The 25,068-nt window shown below is 43.7% G+C and overlaps 2 protein-coding genes across 3 annotated transcripts in view; one reads left to right on the top strand and one right to left on the bottom strand.

Annotated features, from left to right (window-relative positions):
• Positions 1-9,555, top strand: part of ATP6V1C2 (ATPase H+ transporting V1 subunit C2) — a 19,694-nt gene extending 10,139 nt beyond the window's left edge. For both annotated transcript variants that reach the window (XM_065632157.1, XM_065632156.1), the window contains 9 exons: positions 1,942-2,036; positions 2,565-2,656; positions 4,881-4,979; positions 6,051-6,119; positions 7,058-7,150; positions 7,575-7,668; positions 7,914-8,011; positions 8,393-8,522; positions 9,168-9,555. In XM_065632157.1, coding sequence (XP_065488229.1) covers positions 1,942-2,036; positions 2,565-2,656; positions 4,881-4,979; positions 6,051-6,119; positions 7,058-7,150; positions 7,575-7,668; positions 7,914-8,011; positions 8,393-8,522; positions 9,168-9,263 — 866 coding nt within the window. In that variant the 3' untranslated portion in view covers positions 9,264-9,555. The remainder of the gene's footprint in view (positions 1-1,941; positions 2,037-2,564; positions 2,657-4,880; positions 4,980-6,050; positions 6,120-7,057; positions 7,151-7,574; positions 7,669-7,913; positions 8,012-8,392; positions 8,523-9,167) is intronic.
• On the bottom strand, positions 9,472-25,068 carry PDIA6 (protein disulfide isomerase family A member 6). The gene is made up of 13 exons (XM_065632155.1): positions 24,993-25,068; positions 22,144-22,285; positions 20,898-20,955; positions 20,028-20,154; positions 19,422-19,528; positions 17,829-17,962; positions 17,332-17,446; positions 16,587-16,727; positions 15,097-15,181; positions 14,931-15,003; positions 13,932-14,090; positions 11,847-11,943; positions 9,472-11,075 (listed from the first exon to the last, which is right to left on the bottom strand). Exons 1-13 carry the CDS (start codon positions 25,024-25,026, stop codon positions 11,007-11,009), a joined length of 1,341 nt encoding a protein of 446 aa, XP_065488227.1. The 5' UTR covers positions 25,027-25,068; the 3' UTR covers positions 9,472-11,006.

Raw genomic sequence — 25,068 nt, 5'->3', positions numbered from 1 at the left:
AGCTGCGCACATGGAAGCTGGGCAATAGCTCTCCTTGCCTTCTGCAGTTTTGCCCTCTTTCTGCACACCTCCCTGTTCAGGAGAACTTGCTGATTCCCAACCAGACCTTAGCAGGAGGGGGTGGATCTTTGCCTCGTGACTCCTGTCCACTGGATGTGGGGAAGGTTTACACAGCTGTGGTTTTAGAAAGTGGGGGAGAACACCATCATGCCATTGCTCTCTGCCTCTCAGGCAGTTTATCCCTTGCTGAGAAGCCTGTTTCCTCCTAACATAAGACTTTCCATGCTTGGAAATCTAATAGGGTAAACTGACTCTGTTGTGGGGTGAGAGAAGCCCATGGGAAGGATAGTGCTCTCCTGCCAAGGATATTCGGTGTCACATGAGGCAGAGTAGTACCCTCAGCCTGGTAGTATGGTGTTTACACAACTTTTTATGTTCCTTTCCATGCATCTCGGTTCGTAAAGTTTTCCCTACACCCTGGAAGTCTGTGCTCAAACTTGGCTGTGGGACTGAATTAACTCTCTGGACAAGGCAGCAAAGAGTGCCGAATGGCCCCAGCGTTGCACCTCTTTTCATTGGGCACCTTGAGCTTGTTTTGCTTCCCATGTCCCCAGAGCAGCTTCCCAGATATTCTCCATGTTTACCCTCCTGGTCTGGAAGGAAGCCCACCTGGCAGGTGACAGTGCCTCTGGCCTTTGTCTAGACGCTGAGACCCTGCCTGCTGTCTTCTCCGGGCTCCCTGACCCACAGGGGGACAGCCCCAGCCCCTCTGCTTTTGTGGCAGTATGTGTGACTTCATCCATAAAGTGTCCCAAGAACACTATGTAGGAATGAGTTTGGCATCCTAAGGGCTCTCAGAACTCAGGCAGAGCTGTCTGATTTCATGAGCTGCTAGAGGAGAATTCCTTGTTTGGTACCGTAACATAGCAAGACTTAATGCAGGGTTGTCAAACTCATTTTCTCCAGCAGCCACATCAGCCTCATGGCTGCCTTCAAAGGGTCAAATGTAATTTTAGGACTGTATAAATCTAGGAGTAGTTACATTTATACAGTCCTAAAATTACATTCGGCTCTTTGAAGGCAACTGCGAGGCTGATGTGGCCCCCAGTGAAAATGCACTTGACATCCCTGCATTAATGTTTTGTCATGTTAAGGAGCCTTGGTCTTCAAACAGAGCAAGCCAGCATGATCCTGTTCTAGGAGCTGGGTGTCGTATGTGTCATGTCCCCTCGATTCTGGGAAGAAGTGGTGGTTCCTCATGGGTGCCTTGTTTGGGGGAGGCGGGGAGCTGCATGCACAGGGCATTGCTGTGAGTTTCTGTTCTTGGATGCTGTGACTGGATTTATCCATTTAGAGAAATACCGTATGGCTTTGTGTGAGATGGGGAGCTCTGTGTGCAAAGCCAGTGAGGAATTCCTCATCGTACCTGAATCAGTTTGATTTCTAGTGAGCACTTGACTGAATCACACAGAAGTAACATCAGCTATGCTCTGTATATCTTTCATCAAACTCTTAACAACCCTGAGTATTACTGCTGGTCCTGCGTCAGTATTTTTCTGACAGCTCTTGCTGGGATTAAATTCAGGCATATTGCAACAATCAAGATTGAGGTATGTTACATGAGGCTGTGGCTGCACGTTGCTGTGTCCTGCTAGTTTTACAGTAACACTTGTTCTGTAGTTTTAGGTATAATGCAGAAAAGATTTCTAGTTCAACTTCTAAGTCTGGGGATGTTTAGAAAGATTATTAGGTTGGGCATGTGATCTGTGCTGATTTAATCTAGATCAAATTTCTATGAGGATTCAGAGGTGGGCTTCTGGTTCATTCCTCTCTCTAATGTTAACCAACATTATGTCTAGGCCGTAGCTGGGGACTTCTACCCAAATTTTGACCTGCCATCTGGAAAGCTGCCTGCTTTAATGCATATCTTTGCATTTTCAGTTGATCTAATCAGCTACCTGACACGGTTTGAATGGGACATGGCCAAATATCCCATAAAGCAGCCACTGAAGAATATATCAGAAGCATTATCAAAGGTAAATTGTACTCCAGCTTTTAAGATGTCAGCATGGGAAGCATGTCTTTTGTCAGTTTTTGGTCTCTCCTCTCACGGCAGTCAGTGAGAGCCTTGCCTTTGGTTTGGGCAGGAACAGGCTCAGTACTTGTACTGAAGCAGTTGATATTATTTATTTTAATTTCTAGTGTTATAATAAAGATACATATATTTAAACCTAACCAGTCTGTAAGTATATAGCACTTTATCAGAATTACTAGAGTATATTGACATGCTTCCGCACTTTAATCCCGTTCTTTATAATATTTTATTGTTTTTATATAATGCCGTATTATTCTCCATTTTGGAGTTCTTTTGTGAAATTGTTGTTCTGATGTTAAATCAAACACAGTGCAGGCTGAATGAAGTATTTACAGTCAGTCCATTCGGGAAGGCGCGATGTGTTCGTTCAGTATAGATAACAAGGCCTGACAGCTGTGTCCTTGCGGGAGGGGGGTTAGGACAACACCTCAAGCACTGAGTTGACTCACTTTTTTTTACTTTGTTTTAGCAAGTGACTCAAATAGAAACAGACCTAAAGACTCGATCAACTGCATACAACAACATTAAGGGAAATTTGCAAAGCCTGGAGAAAAAAACTGTGTAAGTACAGAACATGACTGTTCACATCCAGAACGCTGCGTGGCCGAACTGAGGACAGGGCACACTCACACCCCTTGCTGTGCTGTGGACCATATCTGTTCTGGTGGGAACAAATTTTTCTGGCTTTGGGGCATGCTGAGCATCTACAGAGCCAGCAAAAGACTGGGGGCAGCTGGTGCGATTGGCATGTCTCAAAACCAGCTCAGGACTGCAGTTCCTAATAGGATTCTACTGGCAGTGTGAGCAGACAGTCCTGAGGAGACTCAAACCCAAAGGCACTGGATTGTTCTAATGAGATTTCAGGGAGTCAGAAATTAGATGAGCTGGGTCAACTGGTGGATTCCTTTGCAAGACAGTGCTGTTTCCTATGTTCTGAACTGCATCTGCAGAGCTCTCATGGGAAACAGCTCTGTCTTGCTTCTTCCCACCTCCACCAGCATCCCACTTCCATTTTTCTTTGCTTTGTTTCCTTTCATGCTGTTGAGGTCCAGGTGATGCCCTGTCAGGGCTTCCCAAATGTTCTCTCTCCTGTCTTCAACTGCTTATGGTCTTTATGTATGTCAGTGCTGATAACTGGATTTTTTCCAGGGTATCACTGAGGAGAGTAGTAAATTCCAGTAAGCAGTACATTGAAAACAACTTAGATGATGCTGTGCAAGCCCTTGCCCAACACATGCTCATATGTGCCACTCTTTCCTACTCAGGCCCCTTGCTGTGGGCACAGAACACAGGTCCTCACCTTCCCAGCACTGCAGCCAGCCAGGCTGCCAGCCTGCCTAGGAACCAACCTTTACCCAAGGGAGATACCCACGGGGGCTCAAACCAAACTCCAGGGTGGCTGGAATTTTGCTCCGAATGTGGAGCTAAAATGAGCACGCCTGGCACCGACTCCACTGAACCCAACCAGAAACTGCAGAAAAAAATACTTCCAGAGGGCAGTTCAGAATGAGTTTGTAAAAAAAAAAAAAAAGCTATCCGTCATGGAGACCTGCTCAACATGGGGACTGCAGAGCCGTATCGCAGTTACATCTCCCCCTGTCTCTGCTGAGTTCCTGTGGCCTCATCACTGCCAACCAGTGCACTGGCCTGTGTTTCCAGCTTGGTACGGACAAGTGTTAGACACATTTGTCTCAGGCTGCGTGCATATGGATAATCGTGGGCACGAGGGACAAGAGGATATTAGCTCCTATTTCCTTTTTCTTGGCACCGTTTGTATTCCCAGCCCGCTCCTGCAGCATCTCCCCAGCTTTCACGTCAGCTTTAAGCACCCGGAGGGAGGCAGAAGCTCTGTGCGGGGAACACGAGCAGTACCAGGCCTCCAGCAAGGTGATAATGGAGAAGAATGGAGACCTCATGGTCCAGGCCTATCTTCCTTTTACTGTCCCATCCACCTTTGAATGCGGGCATCTCTGATGTTGATCAAGCATCTAATAAGATGCTAGTGGCCAGTTAATGAATGTTTAGACTGGCACAGTGAACCTCAAGCCAAACCCAGCTGTTTTAGGTCCTTCTTTACTCCTGCCCAGTGACAGGGAGTGCAGCTGCTCTCTCCCCATACACACCCAGTGCCCAGCCAGCCCCAGGCATCTACACTTACTAGTTGTGCAGCACTAGTGGGATTTAATGTGACCAAGTGGGCTTAGACTGTGAAGAGCCCCCTCCTGCAGATCCCACCTGCACATGAGACTGCTGCTCCCACTGTCCTTCAGCTGGAGGACTCTCAGTGTGCTTGTCCATGGCGGTGCGGGTGTGCCAGGGCTGCTCTGGTGGCTGAGGTCCGCGCCACCATGGCCTGCTCCAACCGAAGCATGGGCACACAGCAGCTCAACAGGCAGCCTGAGGAAGCAGGTGCCTCCCGCACGATGCAGCAATGACTGGGAGCAGGGTGGTAACTTCAGATGTGCGCTTCCCAAGCTTCTACACCTTTACTGTAAAAACAATAGCAGCAGAATGGTGTAATTTCACATAAAGGGCATAATCTAACCTACAGCTAGTCACTAATATTCTGCCATTAGTATTAGTTGCTTTTTTATTCTTTGTAGTTGCAGTAAAAATAACTAAATGGCCATTTTAGAAGTGTAAACGTGTCCTTTAGCCATTGTCTTCCTAGCCGCCTTCTACCCCAGCATACACTGTTAGCAAATGCACCCCCAGCACAATACCTCCAGTGTGCTGCTGCTGGGTTCCTGCTAATGTTATTTTTAATTTGTCTTCTTCACCGTAGGGGAAATCTGCTGACTCGGACCCTGGCAGACATTGTGCATAAAGAAGACTTTGTTCTGAATTCCGAATATCTTATCACGCTGCTCGTTGTGGTGCCAAAGTAAGGCAGGAGCGTGTGCACACGTGTTCCATGTGACGTTGAGTTTCAGGACTAAGCACTGGATCCAGGCAATTCTGGGTCAGGCTGGGGCAGCTCATCTGCACGGTGGCTGGGGCACAGATGGAGCTGTTAGCAAAGGGAAAAAACAGTTTCTGCCAAGGGCGATGCTGGCACAAAAGAAAGGGACAAAGACTGGTCTGAACTCTGAGAAGGACAGAATTGGGATGTAGGTTTTTAATGGTTATAGAGTGGCTTCTGAAACAGCTTTCTGGTAGGAATAGTACAAGTCAAAAAAAAAAAAGAGAGAAAAAAAATATTCTTACTGGAGCTTAGCCACTTTCTAAAAGGAATTAGACCTGTCAAACTCACAAGGCCTCTGCTGGCCATGTATTTGTAAGAGCCTGCATGTAGGATGAGTGCCATCACCATGAGTTGTGAAGTTACACGATGTCCTGCTCAGAAGCCTACACAAAACTTCCTCTCTGTGTAGCTCTGTCCCAACACACACACATTTATAGTGCCACCACTTTTCTGTCTCTGAAAACCATGTTACAAAAAACTATTTGAGGTCTGTTTGTTGAGTTTATTATCTTCACATTCTTTCAAACTTCTCACTTCGCAAACTCTTACCAACCCCTTGGCCCCTTTCTCCCAGTGCTGGCACTTGCCATGTTTGAGAGTAGCACCAGATCAGCTCTGGGGTTGCACGTGGCGGATACACCACCACACCTACCCACAGAGCAGGGACAGCTTGTGCAGGGCTCCCGGAGTGTGGGACACTGTGGTAGCCTGGAAGTATGTACCAAAAGCCACGTTCTTCCCACCATCAGCTTCCTGCTCTGGGCCCTTCCTCATGCCAAGACCCAAAGTGAGGATTGAGGGTGCAGCATTGAGGGAAACATCTCCCTAACTGGTGACTAGGAGAGGAAAGGAGACGCTTCATGTCTCTTTATCCCATAACCCAGCACAAAGAGCTCCAACTTAAGCCATTGGCTTAACTATATTTATCAACACATTTGCTTTCTAGTATACAGTATTTATTTACCATGCTTTGTTTTGTGTTCCTTGAAGATCAAGCTACGTACAGTGGCAGAAGACCTATGAATCTCTCTCCGATATGGTAGTGCCTCGCTCCACCAAGTAAGTGAAATTCCAAATTAAGGTCCCTATTTGTTTCAGAGATCCCTGCCATATTTCAGCCTCTCAGATTGCTGGATCCTGGAAGGAATCACTTGTCTAACACATGGGCTCCATGTTAACATACAGATTTGCCCAATCTCATTCTCAACTGAAATCAGAAATCACTCTGTTGAAGGCAAGTACAGATGAAAGAAAAAAAAAAATCACTGTTTTTTCACAATTAGCTTGTTGTTCCCTTTTCCAGTAATCTAGTTCTTTCTGCTTTCAATGAGGGCCTTTGCTTTTTGTATACAACAGACAAACAATTTGTTACAGTAATCCAGGCATAATTCATACACGTGCTATCACATAGAACTTTATGGAAGCTGCTTTTTATAAAGATCAAACACTGTCTTTGCATCTTTAATTGTTTCCTGCTGTAGAACAGGATCATTCTGTGCATTGTCATTTGCAACAGAAAAGGCCATATTAACTTATCCTTTCGGCTGGATTAAAAATTCCTTCCTAGAAATTAAATATTCCACTACTCAGCTCACACAGACCATGAGGTCCAATGCAGGGCACAAGAGGTGACAGCGATATTTTCTGAAATGGAAGAAGCAGGAAGCACAGAGACAGAAGAAAGCTGTGTGCTGCCTCCTCTCTCAAAAACACAAGTGTATGGGAAGTGGGTGAAGGTTACGAGGAAACGAAGGAAAATCAGGCAGGCAGAATGCGTATGTAATATGATGGGTTCAGGAACTTAACTTGTGGCAGCTTTACACTGGAGATAGTGTGGCCAGTATTAATAAAGTCTTTGTTCGTGTTTCGGTCACAGCAGTTTTTAAAAAGCAGTGTTGTTCAGTATCATAAACAAAAAAAGAACTGCAAAAGAGGAAGGTAAAGGCAGCATGGGGATTTGCCATGCCAAATCACAGCAGTGAGTTTCCCTCCCACAGAATGATCGCTGAGGATGCAGAGGGAGGACTCTTCACCGTGACTCTATTTAGAAAAGTGATGGACGACTTCAAGGCTAAAGCGAGGGAGAACAAGTAAGAAGCACTGCTTGCTCGGTGGGCCAGGTGGGCAAACAGATGATGAGGGTAAGGTGAGGCTTGTTCTGTGTGCAGTACAGCTGGATCCATCACTACGTTTTAGGACTTCTTTAATATTTGGGCTGCTGCTGGCCCTAAAGCCACTGAGGACGCAGGGTGGGAAGGAGCTGTGGCAGCAGATACAGTGATCCTATTTAAGCACCAAACTACAGATCCTGGAATTGTCCTTCCTGCTCTCATGCTACTGACAGCAGGAAGGTTTCTTTCTGGGGCGACTTTGACTCCCACCCTCCACATACTTCAAGCAGTTAACTTTTAGCAACTGTGAAACATCCTGTACCTGCTTCTCCAGAGGCAAAAGAAATGAATGTGCATATTGCTTGGACTACGGCTTGTGAGAGCAAGTGTCATTCAATTGTAGGTTCATGGTTCGAGAATTTTATTTTGATGAGAAGGAACTGAAATGTGAAAAGGAAGAGCTGATGAAATTAGCTTCTGATAAGAAACAACAATACGTAAGTAGCATGTGATTTGATGAAGTTGATGCCCATGTAATGACAGTGTGTGCATAAGAACCTCTCACTCTGAAATAGCTTTATGGTTCCAACAGACCCCTCTGAGTTCCACTTAGCCTAGAAAACTGAGACATAGGGTAGATAACAAAATTTGCCCAAGGTCACTTGACCATCTGATAACCTGGGAGCCACTAACTGCTTCACGCAGCGAGGGGATCACAGTACTGTTGTATCTGTTCTCACAGGGCCCGTTACTGCGCTGGCTCAAAGTGAACTTCAGTGAAGCATTTGTGGCATGGATTCACGTGAAAGCCTTGAGAGTTTTTGTTGAATCTGTCCTGAGGTAAGTGGGTAAACATGCAGTGCTGGCAGAGATTCCTGGAGAAGTCAAAATGTACAGATTTCCTCCTGGGGCAGTTCCTTCACGGGAGGGAACACTCCTTACACACCACACTCCAGAAGTTTCCAGGAGACAATATAGATGACGACAAAAATGGTGACATACAAAACTGATGAAAAGCAGTTCTTTGGGGGCACTTCCAGGAAAGTGGAAAACAGAAGGACACTGTTTAGTTCTTTTGGCTTCAAAAAGAAAATGCTTTCAGATAAGGAGGAGCACACCACCACTGAGATCGTGCACTGCAGAAACAATCAGCTGGTGTGCCAGAAGCGGAAAGCTGTGCCCCTTCCCAGCAGGTGATCGTGTACATTGGTGTGTTTCAAGGTATGGCCTCCCAGTGAATTTCCAAGCGATGCTGCTACAGCCAAATAGGAAGTCTGTGAAACGCCTGAGAGATGTCTTAAATGTGGTCTTCAAACACCTGGATGAAGTCGCAGCTGCAAGTATAATGGATGTATGTATTTCACTACAACTACACATGCTGTAGCTTGTCTCGGTTTAGCCAGATGAATGCTTCCACCACCCCGGGGCTAGAGCAAGCACCTCCTCACACCTTGCACTGTGAGGAGCCTTGGATGCAGCTCTAATCCCCCTGGTTACAGAGTGGATTGGGGTAACAGGTCAGCTCAGGTTACGATGGGGAGGCACGGACAATGCTTACATTTTCTCTTGAAGCCTTCAGCAAGCAGCAGTTCTTGCTTTGCCCTCCCTGTATCTTAAGTGCACAAACAATTTAGGATAAATCAATTAGGATAAATGAGTAGGCTATTAGAACAGCCTAAAACCAACAAGCAGAAGATTCCCAGTGCATGAAGGGAGGAGAAATAAATAAGCTTCTCTAGAGCTGAAGCACACAAAAATGCCGCAATTTGTGTTCATATGGTTGCAACCAAGCGTGACTTCTCAATGCTAACTGCATCAGGCAGCCCCCAACACACCAAGCAAACACCAGATTCTCAGTGGTGAATTCCCCATCTTAAGCACAAACACAAAACTCCCTTCCACCTGCGGAAGAGGAGCACAAAAGCAATCCACTATAGCCTGGAACCATGCAACAGTCAGCTTTCTGGTACTAAAGTCACATCGTTTCCTTTTGCAGCCTGGTATGGACATCCCTGGGTTACAACTGAGTAATCAGGAATACTATCCTTACGTCTATTTCAAGATTGACCTCAGCCTTCTTGACTCTAGTTAAAAATAAATTGCTCAAGCTTCATTTATTCATTTTCAAGACCCTAACGTTACAGTAAAACAATCTTCAGCTGCTGAAAGTCAAATTAAAATGCAGATGCTGCAGTAGGATAATTGTGTGAGATCTTCCTACAACTTGCAATAACTTTTACAGTGGATTCAGTATAAATGTCTTGTTCATAGTTTTAAAAAAATATTTTAGAGGCAGGAGGTACTATGGTAGTATTTATTTGGTTTTGGTAAGTTACAAAGATGGAATATCTGTTGGACCTGAAATAAAACAATTTAAGAAGTGTGGTGGCTAATGGATCTACTAGGTGCGTACACCTTTGTTTTTCTAACAAAGCAAGCTTTAAAAAAAAAAACCACACACCACAACACAACCCAAACTAAACCAGAAAAAATAGAAAGCATCAGAACAAAACCCAAAGGTTTTTTTAATTAAAAAAAAGAATAAAGCTTAAGAAAGATTGCTGTGGAACTTATTGTATTATGACTTAACAGTCCCAAGTAAGTTTAGTTTTGTTCAGTTAGAACACTTCCCATTAGATCTCTTCTGCTGGATGATTTAGAGCTGGGGCACATTTCCTGCCCCAAATCAGCACTCCAGTTACCATTGGCTACCAGTGGTTCTTGGTGCCCTTCACACAAGCGAGCTATGGGTGACAAATATACATAAGTTATTTCCTTGAAAGAAGGGGCAACTTTCAGTTCTTTAATTCCATACTTACATACAAGCTGATCACGAGGGTCACTTCACTAGACACTGATACGCAAGACATGGAGAGCAACAAATACTATCGTATTTTTATTAAAAAAAAGAAGCAGTAACCATTCCTATTCCCAGTCCTGATTCCCCTTCCAAGGAAATAGCAATTTCAAATCAAAACAATACCAGATGGGCAGTGAAGAAACATTGGATGCCACTTGCTGGAGACAGCACCATGGTGTTGTTCTGTTAGCACCTGGAAATCCTCAAGCCCTCAAATAGGGATTAGCTAATCCTGGGGAAAAGACCAACAACTCACAGTGTCCCTCATTGCAGCAGCAACCCCACTTCCATTGTAGTAATGGTCTTACCAAGTCCAGCACAAAGAAAGAGCGAGCCCCTGAGAAGGAATAGGAAAAGGAAGACTAAAGAGCATTTAAACTAAGATTGTCCATCTAATTAGGCCTTAGACCAAACTGTCAGGATCGTTTACAGGAAAGGGGTGGTTTAGGACCCCCTTCTCCACCAGCCTCTCTATTCTATGGTTCATTTTTCCAAGCATTACCCAAAATGGGATACTTTTTGTCATGTGCACTTTTGTCACTCTATACAAGACTAACACTGTGTGTCAAAAATATTTTTATTCCTTAGGTGAAACAGAAGTTGACCAGGTTCCACCCCATAAGAAGGAAAAAAAAAAAAATCACATTTAAAATGGGTTACACTAACAGCCTCCAGTAACACTCAAACAGCACACTATCAACAAAATAAAACCCAAGATGTTCCAAAGAAATATCCATGTTGCCCTCAAAATATTCATTACACAGAATACAATCAAGTTTACTGGTTTTGACAATTCATAGAATTTCTGCAATGTTTTCTTGAGATGTGTCCAGTTCATTGCTGCAGTGCATCAAATAGCACAGCATATCACGTGCTATTTCTCCATAAAAAGGCCACTGGAATATCCATCTGATTGTGAACCAGGTTGCAAACTACTGCACAAACTCTCCCAAGAAAAGAAGTTTCCTGAAGATCTCACAGCTCATCTTTATCCCAGTCATCCAGATCCACATCACTGAGATCGATATCATCTTCAACTGGAAGCTGTGAAAAAGGGAAGGTTTTGAGCACACGTTTAGAAGTGCTTAACATTGCTACATCACTTGACTCTGAAAGATGCTTACTTCATCCTGAGAGTAAAGCTCCCACCTGTCATCTCTTTCATTCATAGAAGCCTCAAAGTGTAGTAAGCCCAGAACAAGTGATCAGAGTTTAGAGCGGGAGGTTGTTTTCTACTAATAAAAATACTCCAGATAAAGACATACAGATAAACTACTACCATATTCTATATTTTGATTCCATCTGAAATAGATTGTAGCAACTTTGTTTTTTACAGCAATGCTGAACCTTAAGAACATACTCAATCACTGTGTTATTACACGGGCTTTACCTTGCAAGCTTTCTGACATTAAGACTTTGATGGCAAGGTCAGCTTATTGCAAAACTAAAGCCTCCACAGACTTTTGGGTCTTGAATGCACACACTGCCACCTCCCCTACTCAGCATGGGTAATAACAGGTTTCGGCCTCAAGTGATTCAGCTTTCAGATTACATCCTAACAGCTGGGCAGGAGTATCTGCCCACAATGTCATACAATTAATCTGTTGTGTGGTCTGGTTTCCTATTATCCTATATCCTATCCTATATATCCTATATCCTATATTCCTATTATTCCTATATCCTGCCGCTATCAACACAACTTGCCAAAGTCTCTGAAAAACAAGAATTTTCACATTGCCAGTTGCTAGTCACTCTGTCCACTCACTTCTGAACCTAGCAAATCATCAGCTCTTTTAGAGATGGAGGACCTCTTACCTCACCATCTTTGCCATCCCAAGGTTCAACTGAATGAATTTTAGGGAAAGCTCCACCACCTACTGGTGCTGTAGAGCCACGACCAACAGATAGTTCCCTGAGGGGGGGAAAAAAAAAAAAAAAAGTAGTTAAATTTAAGAAATTTCTCCAGTTGCCAACTGCCTGGAACAGTGCCTGCTTCAAATAAAAGGATGTCAACTTTGAGATCCGCTTACATCTCTTGAAGCCAATCTAAACCATCTGGAGGCAAAAAGCTTTTCAAATTGAGAAGCAGAAGATGATTGAGCCCTCAAAGCAGCATTGCAAATTTACAACTGGATCCAAAGAGACAAACTATGTGAGCTACACTGTTTCATTTTTCAGGAGTAGAAAAATCATGGACAAACACAACCCCATTAACAGTGTGGTGTTTATCACTGAAGCCAACTCCAACAGGAGTCTATAATTCTAGTTTTCAAAGTCACTTGCAACTGTTACTTGAAATTGTGAGAGATTTTAGTGGAGACTAAGCCTCTATGGGTTATAATAGGTCTGGGGTAACCAGCTTCTGCTTCAAGACATCCCAACTTGCACTCTGCTTATGCGTGCTCAAAAATCCTAACATTCAAGTCCTGAAGAGCTAATCCCTTTGCATTCTTTCAGAGGCAAATAAGACTGAATAAGCGTTCCTTCCTAGGTGGCATCTACAACTTTCATGCTCATTGCAGTGATTTCCTTACTTTTAGTCACTACCATTGAGACTGCCTATCAGATTAAAAAGCTGCATGCAGCAAGCTGAGCTGACAGCCAGATACACCAGCTGTGACTGTACTGCTTTCTCTAGGCAGCACAGCTGAGCTGAAGTATCAAGTAAGATTATTCTAGCAAGTATTGCTCTGTAATAGGACAATACCAAACCAATTATCTAATGCAATATAAGCTGTTAAGTTGGCTGTTGTGGCCTGGAAGCACCATCCACCCTCACCAGGAAAGGCTTCACTAAGATGGATTTTATAGACTAAGAGAATTTATCATGCCTGAGAAAGGCAGACACTTCTCTCACGTGCATTAGTACAGACTGTCTGGTATTACTCTCCTTGCATCCCAAATTTTACTTGGCACTCTGCGAATGTTCCCTTTTTGGCATTAAGAAGAAAGTCTGATCACTTACATAGGTAGGAGAATATAGTACTGTTTTCACTAATCCAGCAAGAACAAAGTTCAATTTATGTGCTTCTTATGGCAAGGTAAGGAGAGCCTGTTGTATTTGCTTTCGCAATTCTGACTGTCCTCTGCCACTCTCCAAGTAAGGACATGGAAATAACACTGCTGAGGTAAGCTCCGAAAGGCTCTTACATACCTTATGGCAGCTGGTGTTTTACCCAGAAGCAGAGTTCCCACTACACTTTGAGCATGCTTAAGTAACAGTTTAAGTTTAGCTGCTCTGTTTTGGTGCTGCTTCCACCTTCTGTCCCCCTTTCCATTCCCTTTCCCAGTTCAGTTCTTCTCAGCCCTGGCTCTTGCCCAGCTACACAAGAGGCAGTTTCACAGAACTTCAGCTGAGCAGAGAGCTACTGACTTTTTGGACGGATTGCTTCAGCTCCTCCAAATAGTTTGTCAGATGCCAAGGGAACAGGGAAAGGGAAGACAGGACCAGACCAAACCAGAAAGAGGAACAGCAACATACAGAACCTCCAGAACCTCAGCAGCGCCAGATTCCCAAACTGAGAACTGCCCAATTACTAATCAGAATGCACCATTTGAATTAATAATTAATGACCAAATCTCATAAATTTATTGGCTTACCACAGCACCAGAGTTTTTCAAGATCAAAGCTCACTTCCGTTTTCACACTCTTTTCAAAAGTTGTGCTAAAACTATCATTTAAATCTAAATGTCCAACTTCTTGATTCTGCCCACCACAAAAAGGTAGAGACTCCTTTGTTAGTTGCAATTCCCACTGAAATAATTCACTACTCTAGTGAATAGCCATCAACTTAATTCTCCTAATGTGCAAGTCTTATCTGATGCAGGAAAGCCTGATTTTGGTCTAAAGAGTAACAGCCCCAGTTACAGAAAGATTGAAGTCACTTGAAGATTTCATACCTGAGAAACTCATTAATCCCTTGCTCACTGAATGATCCTTTCAGAAGGGCAAACTTCATTTTCCGAGCATTAACAGCTGCCATCGCTGGATACCCAAAGCCTCCAATCCCCAAGGAACTCTCAAGATCTGACTGAGCACCTGCTTCTGTCCACAGCCACCTTGAAGAAGAGATAAAATAGAAAATGAGTAATTAAGATAGGCACTACAGTCAGTTTGAAGTCAGACATCTCCTGCAACCCTGCAGAGTTCAAGCTGGGCTCTGAACTGCCCTTGACAGTGTCAACTGTTACTGAAGTCGGCAGGGAACAGCAGGTCCCCATCTTGAACCATGTAACAGAAGAAAACTCCTCTGGGCCAGCCCAGTGCTCACAGCCACTGAAAGCTGGATCAGAAGAACCCCCATTAAAGGCAGTCCAGGGAAAGAACTATGTTACCAATCTGAACAAATCACTACACTTTAGCCTATATTAAGCAAGGTTTAAAAGGGCTCAAGTCACAGATCTAAAGGTGACAAAGTACTGCCCAAATCCCACTGTAGAGGATTTCTGGCAAAAGACTGTAAGACCAATATTTCACTCAGTATTAGTTCCTTACTGGTCAGGTCTCAGTTCCTCTAATACTTAACAGGTCCCCTGAAGAATCTCTGGAATCAGCCAATCTCAGTATTTCCCCCCAGGCTTTCATGCCATTTTGCCCCCTTTTCACAGCAGTCAGTGTCAGAACAATTCTCATTTCCCAGAGATCCTAATGTCCACTTGAGAAGAGAGTAAATGCAGGATTTGAGAGGTGGATGAATTTTTTTTTTTTTTAAATCAGCAGTTTATTCTAAAGCCACAGGATCCCCTTCCACAGTACAGTTAGTGAAATACCAAGATATACTATCCTGAACAAGGAACAACTCTCACCTGCAGATAAATCACTATCACACAAATTCTATTGCTTTACCTCTAAAAATGCTCACATCTTTTCCAAGATGACCAGTCTACAGTGACACTTACCCCCACATTTTCTTTTTGTATTTTTCAGCCATTTTTAACATGACATCCAGGTAAGAATTCCGTCCTGAAGCTCCTGGTTTTAGACAGAATTGAGCAAGTTAAAAGACCCACAACTACGTGTTTAAGTGACAAATTCATACAGAAGTCTGTTTGCTTGTATGTCTACCTGTATCAAGAATATGAGGCAGGACAGAAATGATGCAGAGCTGATGAGCATCACAGGTGCTCTTCAGAACATCTTCACTAGTTATCTAGAAGAAAGCACCAGAAGGTTAATGAGAGTAATACTTGGTTACCCAGCTGTGACTGCTATTCCCTCCAACAGCCTACCAACTCCTTCCTACAAGATAATAAACATTGAAACAACTCGACACAACAGCTTGCAAGCTTCTATTACTTCACTGGTTCCCCAACACAAGACTAATTATAAAGAGTTCAAAGTCTTCTGTTGAGACTTGCAGCAAAAAAAAAATGTAAGCAGTACCAAATGAGGCTTACAGAGAGTACAGTAAGATGTCACTTCTTGCTCAAAGTCACTGTCCTTGGACCAGAGCTGGAATCAGCACACCCAGACCTAAGCATACGCCTGTAAGTTTCACTCATGGCACTGCCAGCAAAAGGGGAGCCAGCAGGGTGCAGCATTTGCTGAAGGTGAGGACATTTAATCAACATTAACAGAGCAATACCAGTCGTGTGATCTACCCCAAAATCCATTTATCTACATCAGTGGTCTCCAAGCTTTGATTGTGCACTGCTACCAGTAAAAAAAAATTCTAAGCACACAGCCCAAAAATATGAATATCAATTATACACATGCACTACTGTACTAAATTTATATACATTATAAGGCATACAGAATACAGACATTTTAAAAGGATGACAAAGATGAAATAAACACCATTCAGCCTGGAGAAGGATGAGAGGGGATTTTATCAATGTTTATAAATATCAGGGGTGGGTGTCAAGAGGATGGGACCAGACTCCTTTCAGTGGTGCCCAACAATAGGATGAGGGGCAATGGGCATAGACTGAAGTGCAGGAGGTTCCATCTGAATATGCGGAAAAACTTCTTTACTTCGAAGATGCCAGAGCACTGGAACAGGGTGCCCAGAGAGGTTGTGGAGTCTCATTCTCTAGAGACATTCAAAACCCACCTGGACACATTCCTGTGTGATCTGCTGAGTGAACCTGCTTTAGCAGGTGGGTTGGACTAGATGATCTCCAGAGGTCCCTTCCAACCTCAACCATTCTGTGATTTTTATTTTTTTTTTCATTTATTAATGGTACAAATTCTTTTTCTTCCTGCACCCCAATGGATTGTCTTGCATTCACCTCACTTTGTAGAAAAAAACTGACCACCATTTCAAATCTACCAACATCGAGCTGAAACAAGAAGTCACCATAAAGAGCATGGAGTTTTTTGGACAACAAGCAAGGTTAGTCATCATGCAACTTCTAATGAATGGCTTACAAATGACAAAACCTTGCTCTCTTGTTGTAAGAGAAAGATAGGGCACAGAACCCAACCTTTTCAATTGTTCCTAAAAAGAGGCAGCACATAAGCACTACCCTCAAGCTGTTTTATTTACAGTCCTGTAAAAAACCGCTGCAAAGGATACGATTGAAAAGCAGTTTGAGAAAATAATGTAAAGGTACCTCCAGGAGCTCAGGTGGTGGGGCATTATCAGAAAACAGATCCAGAGCACGAGCAACAATATCAGATCTAGTTCTGCCACCATCATAATCAACAGGGTCTTCTCCTTTCTGGAATATTTTAATTGTGGGAAATCCACGAATCTGCAAGACGATTTTAAGCCATCAGCTCAAGTAAATCTGAATGTTTACAGTGGAATTTCTCTGCTACTCTGATGTGTTCTAGATTAAGAGGGAAAAGATTTAACATCTGCAAGTCTCACACCAGGTTGCTACTGAACTGGAACAATTTGTAGCTTCCTACTAGTGTAGCAATTCAAAACAACGCTAAGGTACTCTGAAACACTGTTTCAAGTTTTAGGCCTAACAAATCAGCAAAATTCAATCTCAGATTAGACACACCAAGCACAGCAGGTTAAAGTACCAGGAAGACTGTCTTCACTCTCTGTATTTCTTAGACATTAGTTTCCCAATTTGTCTGTGGGGACAATTATGGACCTTATGGAAATAAACAGCCTCTTTCATCAGCAACATCCAGATTTATCCCTTTCCTCTCACCACATTTATTTATACTGTTACTGACATTCAGGAATGAATTATTTGTGGAAAAGTGGTATGCATCACTCAACATTATTTTTAGAACAAAACATTTAAGTGGTACCAGATCAAGGAACAGTTCAGTAAGCATTAAATGGAAATCTGACTTAGAGATTGAAAGCAAATTGAAACTGCTGCTGAACACACTTACCCCATATCGGCTTGCCAGCATCTGATTGACTGTTGCATCTACTGCAGCCAGCTTTACTTTGCCCTTTGTTTGTTCCTTCACCTCAGTGGCAGCAGCTGCCCATTCTGGCTCCAAGCTGAAAACCACAGTATAAGTGCTTAGAGCTAGCAAAAGTATAGAACAACAGTATGTAGCATACTCCACTCAGAAAAAGAATAAAGATTCTGCAGAGAATGACAGCTAGGAGAGTTATTCCAAATGAGACTGAAGTCCTGCATCTTAAGGAATGAAAAAGTTAGTATAACCTCCAGATCTTATTTCCACTGGTAACTGGGAATTTTACTGCCAAATTGGAGTACAGCCAGAGCAGCACCAAGCCCACAGTTTTGTTAAAACACCTTACAGAACATCCCACTTCTGATATACCAGAGATGCAAGGTCCCTTTTAGAGGATTAAGCATATTGCACAAAAATGAGCATAAATAGGAACTAAAATGTCAAAGAAAAACCTCATTTACTTTTTGCAGTGCCCACACCATGGGGCATAAAACTCCACCATCCACACATCATCACTATTTATGACGTTCTTATCAAAGCTGTCATCAGTCAGTTCAATCACATCCTTTTTATCTCCACCTCCGCTTTCTCGGCTCTGCAAGAAACAAACAGACCCTCACATAAGAAACAGCCAAAATTCATTTCCCACACAAGCCATCTCCTGTGTGTCATGTTGTACCAAATTGTCTTTATTTAAATGAGACACAAAACAGGCAGTCAGTGTTAGGTCACAGAACTTTCCCATTTTAGAACTGACGATACACACAGCCTACTCCCACGGCACTTCAAAGAAACAGCAAGTGAACCTTCTCTTAACCATAAGGGGAAAAAAAAAAAAAAGAAATCAGGTCAAACTGACTAACAAAATGTGGGAGCACTTCCCCAGTTCCTCATGCTCTGATCTGTCTGAAAACAGAGTACTCTCCAATCTTTCAGTCCCACCGTGGCCTGGTTTCCAGAAGAAACAAACACATGCAAGTGCAATACACACCACAGCGTACTGTACACCCAGGTCTATCTGGCCAACCTGAGATGTCAGTGTGTACTTGCTCTGTGATTTAGGAACAGCAGTAGGAGCCAGAAGCTTTTTAAGTTACCTTCACGGAGAAATCCAGCAAGCCAAATTCAGAAGAACACTACCAAATTTAAAAAAGCCTCAACCACCCAGCTTAGACTAGGACTAGGCAAATGATACCTCAACTAGTTAAGAGAATGGGCTAACAGGGACCTCAGAGTTCAAAGGCAGATGCAAAGTCTTGCACCTGGGAAGAATAACCCCATGCACCAGTACACACTGGGGACTGACTGGCTGGAAAGGAGCTTTTCAGAGAGACCTGGGGATCCTGATGGACAAGTTAAACGTGGGCCAGCAACGCACCCCTGTGGCAAAGGTGGCCAACATCCTCTTGAGCTGCTTTACACAGAGAGTTACCAGCAGGTCTGGGGAGGTGACCTTTCCCTCTGCTCAGCACTGTGTGAAACATCTGGAGTGCCGGGTCCAGTTCTGGGCTCCCCAGTGCAAGAGGCATGCACGCACTGGAGCAAGGCCAGCCAAGGGTAAAAGCCGATTGAGGGCTCCGAGCATCTGACATGATGACAGGTCAAAAAAGCCGGGATTGCTCAGCTGAGGAGAAGGCTCAGCATGGATCCTATCTTTGTATATAAATACCCAAGTGGAAGGGAATAAAGAAAACAAACTCTTACCTGCAATGCCAAGTGACAAGATGAAAGAGGCATAAGTGGAAATACAAGAATTTCATAAGCAAAAAATTTTCTACCGTGAGAGTGGTCAAACAGTGGAACAGGTTGCCCAGACAGTGCAGTCTGTGTGGTGTCTCAGTCCTTGGAGATACTCACAACTTGAGAGAGCACAGCGCTGAGCAATCTGCTCCAGCTGACCCTGCCCTGGGCAGGGGGTTGGACTAAACAACCTCCAGAGGTCCCTTCCAACTTCAACTATTTTGTGAACAATCAGGAGCACAAGTCCTGATCTAATGTTCAATCAGTCAGGTCAGTCTCCCGTTTAAAATAAACCCACACATTCTCTCAAATACCTGTTTCCCAGAACTATATCCTCCGCTTCTGCCACTAAGACGGTCTTTCACCAGGGACCGGAGAGCACTTAAAGCAGCATCAACAATGGCGTCACTTGTCCTGCCACCTGCAATGCAGCAAAATGAGTGATTAAAGCACCTAAAGGTCAGTTTAAGGTAGGTCCCTGACTTAATTACAAACTTAGTGGTCCCTCATCCTAAGAATTTTTCAGGAAAAGCAGGACTGGGCTGTGAGTGATATGGTACTAGTAGGAGGACATCACTAACTTAAACACAAGCAGCAGGATTGATTTCACTCCACTTTCTTTAACTACCCACCCTATCAGATTGGGGGTGACTGTGGCAAGATCCCAGTGAACAGGAAGAAAGGAATAATTCTTTGGAACTGCCTGTCTACCTCCACCATCTACAAACTGCAGGTGGGACTCTCAGCCAACACCAAGACATACACAATTTGGTCAAACAAGTCCCACCCACCTGTCTCTCAGTTACTACAAGCACTAGACAGGAAGGAAACACCACATAAGACAGTATTACCAGCTACCATAATTACTGTATTCAGATAAGTTTTTAAGCATGCAACACATGAAAGAGCATCACATTTACCTTGATAATCCTCTGCTTTGTTTTTGTTGGCTCCAAATATCTTGATAGTTGGAAACCCTCTGACTCCATATTGTCCACCCAAGGACTGATGCTTATCTGCATCTACTGCACCTACTTTCACTACACCCTGTGGAAACAAAAACAAAAACTAAGACAAGACTTCTACAGTGATTTAACACATTTTATACTCTTGTGCATTCTGGAGAGAGAGAGTTATCAGGAGGGTAAGGAAACAGTCACCAGAAGAGAGGTGTTATCCTTCCAAAAGCGTTAATCATAGACGCTACAGAACACCATATGTGTCCATTTCTTTCTTCATTCTGCCAAACTAATTTTTTAAATTATTATTTCATTTTTATTTTGAAGGGGAATATATTTTACACAGGCAAGAGTTCAGCAAATCGCTGCATGACCAAGTTTTCTGTAATTAAGGAAAAACCCATCACCAACAGCTTATAAAGCTGCGTTCAAATATTCAGTTCATGCTGTTCTTGTACATCAGAGGCAGGTGACAAGATAGCAAGGAAGAAAAGAGAAACATGCTATTTTGGGGCATGGCTGGATTCTAATGTCTTCTGGTGCTGTTAAAAGCAGCCCTGGAAAACAGTAATGGGAATTCTTAAGGACAGAATTGACCTGCTTCCTCTATGATTCAATGGCTTCTTTAAAAAACAAAACAAACAAAAACCAAAAGAGAAAAATCCTGACTTTTAAGTGCCTCTGACCGACCACTTCTCTGGCTGGACAGGTATGATTAAAGTCATATAGTTTTGGAGACGAAACCCCACCGCCGTGTTCTCAAGCCACATGACAAACAGCCAAACTCTCCTCAGTCCACTGTCACAAGCACATTTGAAAGGCTAAACTTACTTTTAATGCTGTTGCTGCTTTCTTCCACTCAGGGGTTAGTCTTTGACAATGACCACACCTTTTAAAAAAAACCAAAACAGTAATTGTAATTCAGATCTGATAACTATTTCGCAAAGTACTGAGTGGTCTTGTTGGGTTTTCAATTACAGAACAGTCAGTCACAGCAAACTGTAGGAGACAGAAGATCTACTCATTAAGAGGGGAAGAGGCAATGCCACAACATCACATCAGAACTCAGACTTCAGAAGAAAACCTCCACATGTATTATATAGGTGCATCCACACACATTTATATACATACACGTTTCAAAATCTACCTGGCTTTCCAAACACAGGGGCAAACATTAACACCAAAATTCAGATTTGCACACTAGTCTTTTTGCAAGCCAAAATGGACCTGTGAGAAGAACCAATAAGTCTATTCTAACTTCTTAACTAGAAATAATTTGTAGCACATCATATCCTGGAGGTGTCTAGGGGAGAAGATGAACAGTTGACTGGCAACTAGTGCATAACCACAGCATCACAAGTCTGTAGGGAAGAAGGAGCTGCCAATTTACTAATATCTGTTCAATAAAGCTCCCTGTTGCCCATAAAGCTGTAATAACACTAGAAAAGGCACAGAAAGCTTCCCTCTAAACTGCTCAGTCCAGGCACAGACTGTTGCAATGAAAAGCCCTTTCCTCCAGAATGTGGAACTTTGTATGGCAATAGCACAAGTAATTTGTGGAAAGATGGAATATGCATCACCAAAATTTACATGGAAGATGAAGACAATCCAATGCTCTGGTCACGAGCAGGATGGGACATCGAAATGCTAAATTAAGATGCACAAAGCCAGTATTTTTCAATGGAAATTGGAAATTCTAAGGGTGAATTCAGACCTGTGCTTTCACATCAGAATCCTGTTCAGAAAGACAGAAGTGAGGGGCCTTCTCAGCTATCTATTGCACTATTGATCAGTCATTTTCATTATTCATCTCAGTACAAAAACTGAATTAGTAAAATGGCACACAGAGTTTTGTTGTTACAGCCTATTTGCCAACTTGAAACCAATTCCTGCCTTCTTCCCCTCCTCATGAGGACACTTAAACTAGGAATCCCAACTACAGCTATTTTGCTACCGATGAGGCCAAACCAATAATTGTACTACCAATGACTGAATGAAACCCTGGACTGATCAGCACCAGATTCCTATGCTGCTCCTTCAGGATAAGAGCAAGCAAGTATGCATCTGTAATTCTTACCATGGGGCGTAGAATTCCACGAGCCACAGGCTCTCACTCTGAATGACCTCCTTGTTGAAGTTAGTTGGTGTTAGCTCTATCACATCATCACTGGCCGAATACAAACCATTAACTGCCAGGAATAATGTGCAGCTCACTGTGCCTAGGACAAAAAGCAAAGTAATCAGCACTCCTGCAGAACATTTATGGCTCTCCTGTTGCCATGGCTAAATCATCTCCCTTCTCATTGCAAATAAGCAGGCAAAAAGGGAAAGGGATTCCAGCTTGACCAGAGGAAAAGGAAGTTAAGGTAACATATATGTATTCCCTCACAAATAATTGTTCTACAGGATCATGTAATGTACTTTCTGTGCCTGAAGCTAGCTGGAGTCATGCCACTCCCACTATAGCTCTCCAGAGAGCATTTTGTCAAAGTTGCAACCCTAACTACTACTGGTATCAGACCAGCAGAATTTCCATAGGTATCCTCACGATCAGCTATGTTTTCTTTCGTTTTTTTCTTATAGAAATTCTTAAGACAATTGCCCATACCTCTTGCATAGCAGGCACTCAAACATCTTTCATGGGATCACATAATGCAGAACTATCCCAACTAGTCTTAGCACAGTTACGCTGATTTTAGGACCAGCATTTGATATACTGGTAGAATAAGGAGGTCCTTCATTCTTGCTCATGAGGATCTTAATCTACCATCGATTTGTCTCTCTAGCAACAGACTGGAGAATAGCTAAATCTCTCTAGTTAACAACTCAAGCACCCTTGGAATACTAAAAAAAAAAAAATCATTAGAAGGTAGAAGGAAATTGCTTTCTCTTAAGAAAGACTTCATACTTCTGGATATTATTGTTTGAGACCACATGTAAAGCTTCATAATCCTTCTTTCTACCTAGTCAGGATTAAAAGGTGATTTGGTAGAAGATGACAAGCATCTCTGTCACAAAATTCACATAGCAAAAGACTTTTCTTAATCCAAAGACTGGGGGGAGTAAGAGCTCAGACACTGAAGTCAGAACTATGCAAAAAAAAAATTCCAGCTTTGCTATGAGGAGTTAATAACTTGCAGAGGAAGCTGCACATTCTCAAAACTGAATGAGGAAGATACAGTTCAGTGATGTATAAACTCCACAGCACATGGTACACAGACTGCACAGCATCACCTACGCTTCATCAAGTCCTGCTCAAGAAAGGTCAGTTTCATTACGCCTATTCTGCAGGTGGCCAAAGTTGACAGAAATAATATCTTCCAGGTTACCCAGCCAGAGGATCAGGACTGAATTGTCACACTGCAACCAAGCACCCTTATCCATTGCACCACTACCCCTCCTAACAGCTTCTTCTAGCCCTAGGACCCAATCCTTTTCTTTTGGGGTGATCCTAGCTGGTTTCCACCACCAGATTTACACACTAGATTGGCCCTTTCTCCCTTCGGTGCACACACACAACCAGCACTTCTTCAACACTGACCAACTGACTTCCAGGGCAATCCGTGGCTGGCACAGCATGTTACGGTGACCTATGGTATGAGCTGCTGCTGGCATAGAGTAAAAACACAAGGATGCAAAAAGCTGCTTCAATGTTACGGTCACTCTCAAGAGAGAATCCCTTCTCTAGATGGAACGAGACCATTACATTGTAATCAGTATATTCTAGCATCACCTAAAGATACCTGTGGCACAATATATTCAGAAGCTGAACAAAGTTCACTCAGTCGTTTCTGTCACTTAAATAGAGAAGTTCCAGCTTTGCAAAAACACCTGCTAAAGAGAACTCACAAAAGCAAGCATATGGTGAAATCCACCTAGTCACGTATAACCACATCATTAAAAAAAATTATGATGACTCATGAACTGGTGGCATAATTTTCCTTTCTATAGTGAAATATTCAATGTTAAATTAATCTTTAGCAAAAAAAAAGATCATTCTGCTACAAGCATCTAAGCCAGGAAAATGCAAATCTGTTCCTGATATTGAGTAAAAAACCTCACAGAATAACCTGATTTCAAAAGTTGTTTTCTAATATAAAATAACTACATAGACAGGAATACTATTATACCAGCTCCATGCTAGTATTACCACTCCTCATCGAAAAGCCAAGTTGTGACTCTGAAGATCTGCAAAAAAAAGCTTTTGCTATGGGACGATGATGACGATTCTGTGAACTTTCTCCTTAAAATAACCCACAGCTTCAGCAGCAGAGCTCGGTGTGCTGAAGATCACACATCCCTGGACATCTGGGGGAGTGAGAGCCAGCCCTTCGGGCCCTGGGCACAATCTGCACCCCGGGTGTCTGTGCGAAGGGGTCCGAGCGGGGCTGCCGAACGGCTTTGCCCATTTGTTCAGCCCAGAAGATGCAGCAGCTGGGGGAGGGCAGGGGAAGCGCAATTCCCCACGAACTCCTCCTTTTGTCTCCAGGCCTGACTTCCTTACCGCCCTCACAGCGCTGGATCCCCGCTCGGGGCAGCCAGGCACCGCTGACTGGGAATCAAAGCGGCTTTACCTATTTATTTATTACTAGGATAAGAGATAAGCAGTTTCCTAAGATCTTTAGACCGCCTATCTGCGCTCCGGTGACCCACCGAGCAGCCGGGGGCGGCACCCCCCACCCCTAGCCGGCACAGCAGCTCGGACCGGCAGATGCCGAGGCGCGACCGCTGCCCCCCACCCCACAGCACGGCCCGCACGGCCCAGAGCCCTCGCCCCTCCCCGACCGGCGGCACGGAGCTCGTCCCCAGCGGTCGCCCGCTCAGCCCGGCACCCAGTGCTCTCCCGCCACGACGGGCCCACACTCCGGCGGGGCCCGGGGAGGGGAAACCCGCGGCCCCTCATCCCGCCCGGCCCTCGGCTCCTACCCCACCACAGACGGCCCGCGTCGCGCACTCCCATGGCTGCCCCCGCTCCCTCGGCCGCAGCGACTAGAGCCCGCTC

This window comes from Caloenas nicobarica, chromosome 3, assembly GCF_036013445.1.
Source record: "Caloenas nicobarica isolate bCalNic1 chromosome 3, bCalNic1.hap1, whole genome shotgun sequence".
Taxonomy (NCBI): Eukaryota; Metazoa; Chordata; class Aves; order Columbiformes; family Columbidae; genus Caloenas; species Caloenas nicobarica.
Note: the sequence above shows the minus strand (reverse complement) of the source record. Positions and strands in the feature narration are given on the sequence as shown.

Excerpts from the sequence above, each read along its gene's own strand:
- PDIA6 (XM_065632155.1), bottom strand. The coding sequence starts at position 25,026 with ATGGGAGTGCGCGACGCGGGCCGTCTGTGGTGGG. Across the intron at positions 20,155-20,897 it reads AAGCAGCAACAGCATTAAAA|GGTGTAGTGAAAGTAGGTGC; the intron begins GTAAGTTTAGCC and ends TTGTTTCCACAG. Across the intron at positions 11,944-13,931 it reads GGGATTAATGAGTTTCTCAG|GGAACTATCTGTTGGTCGTG; the intron begins GTATGAAATCTT and ends TCCCCCCCTCAG.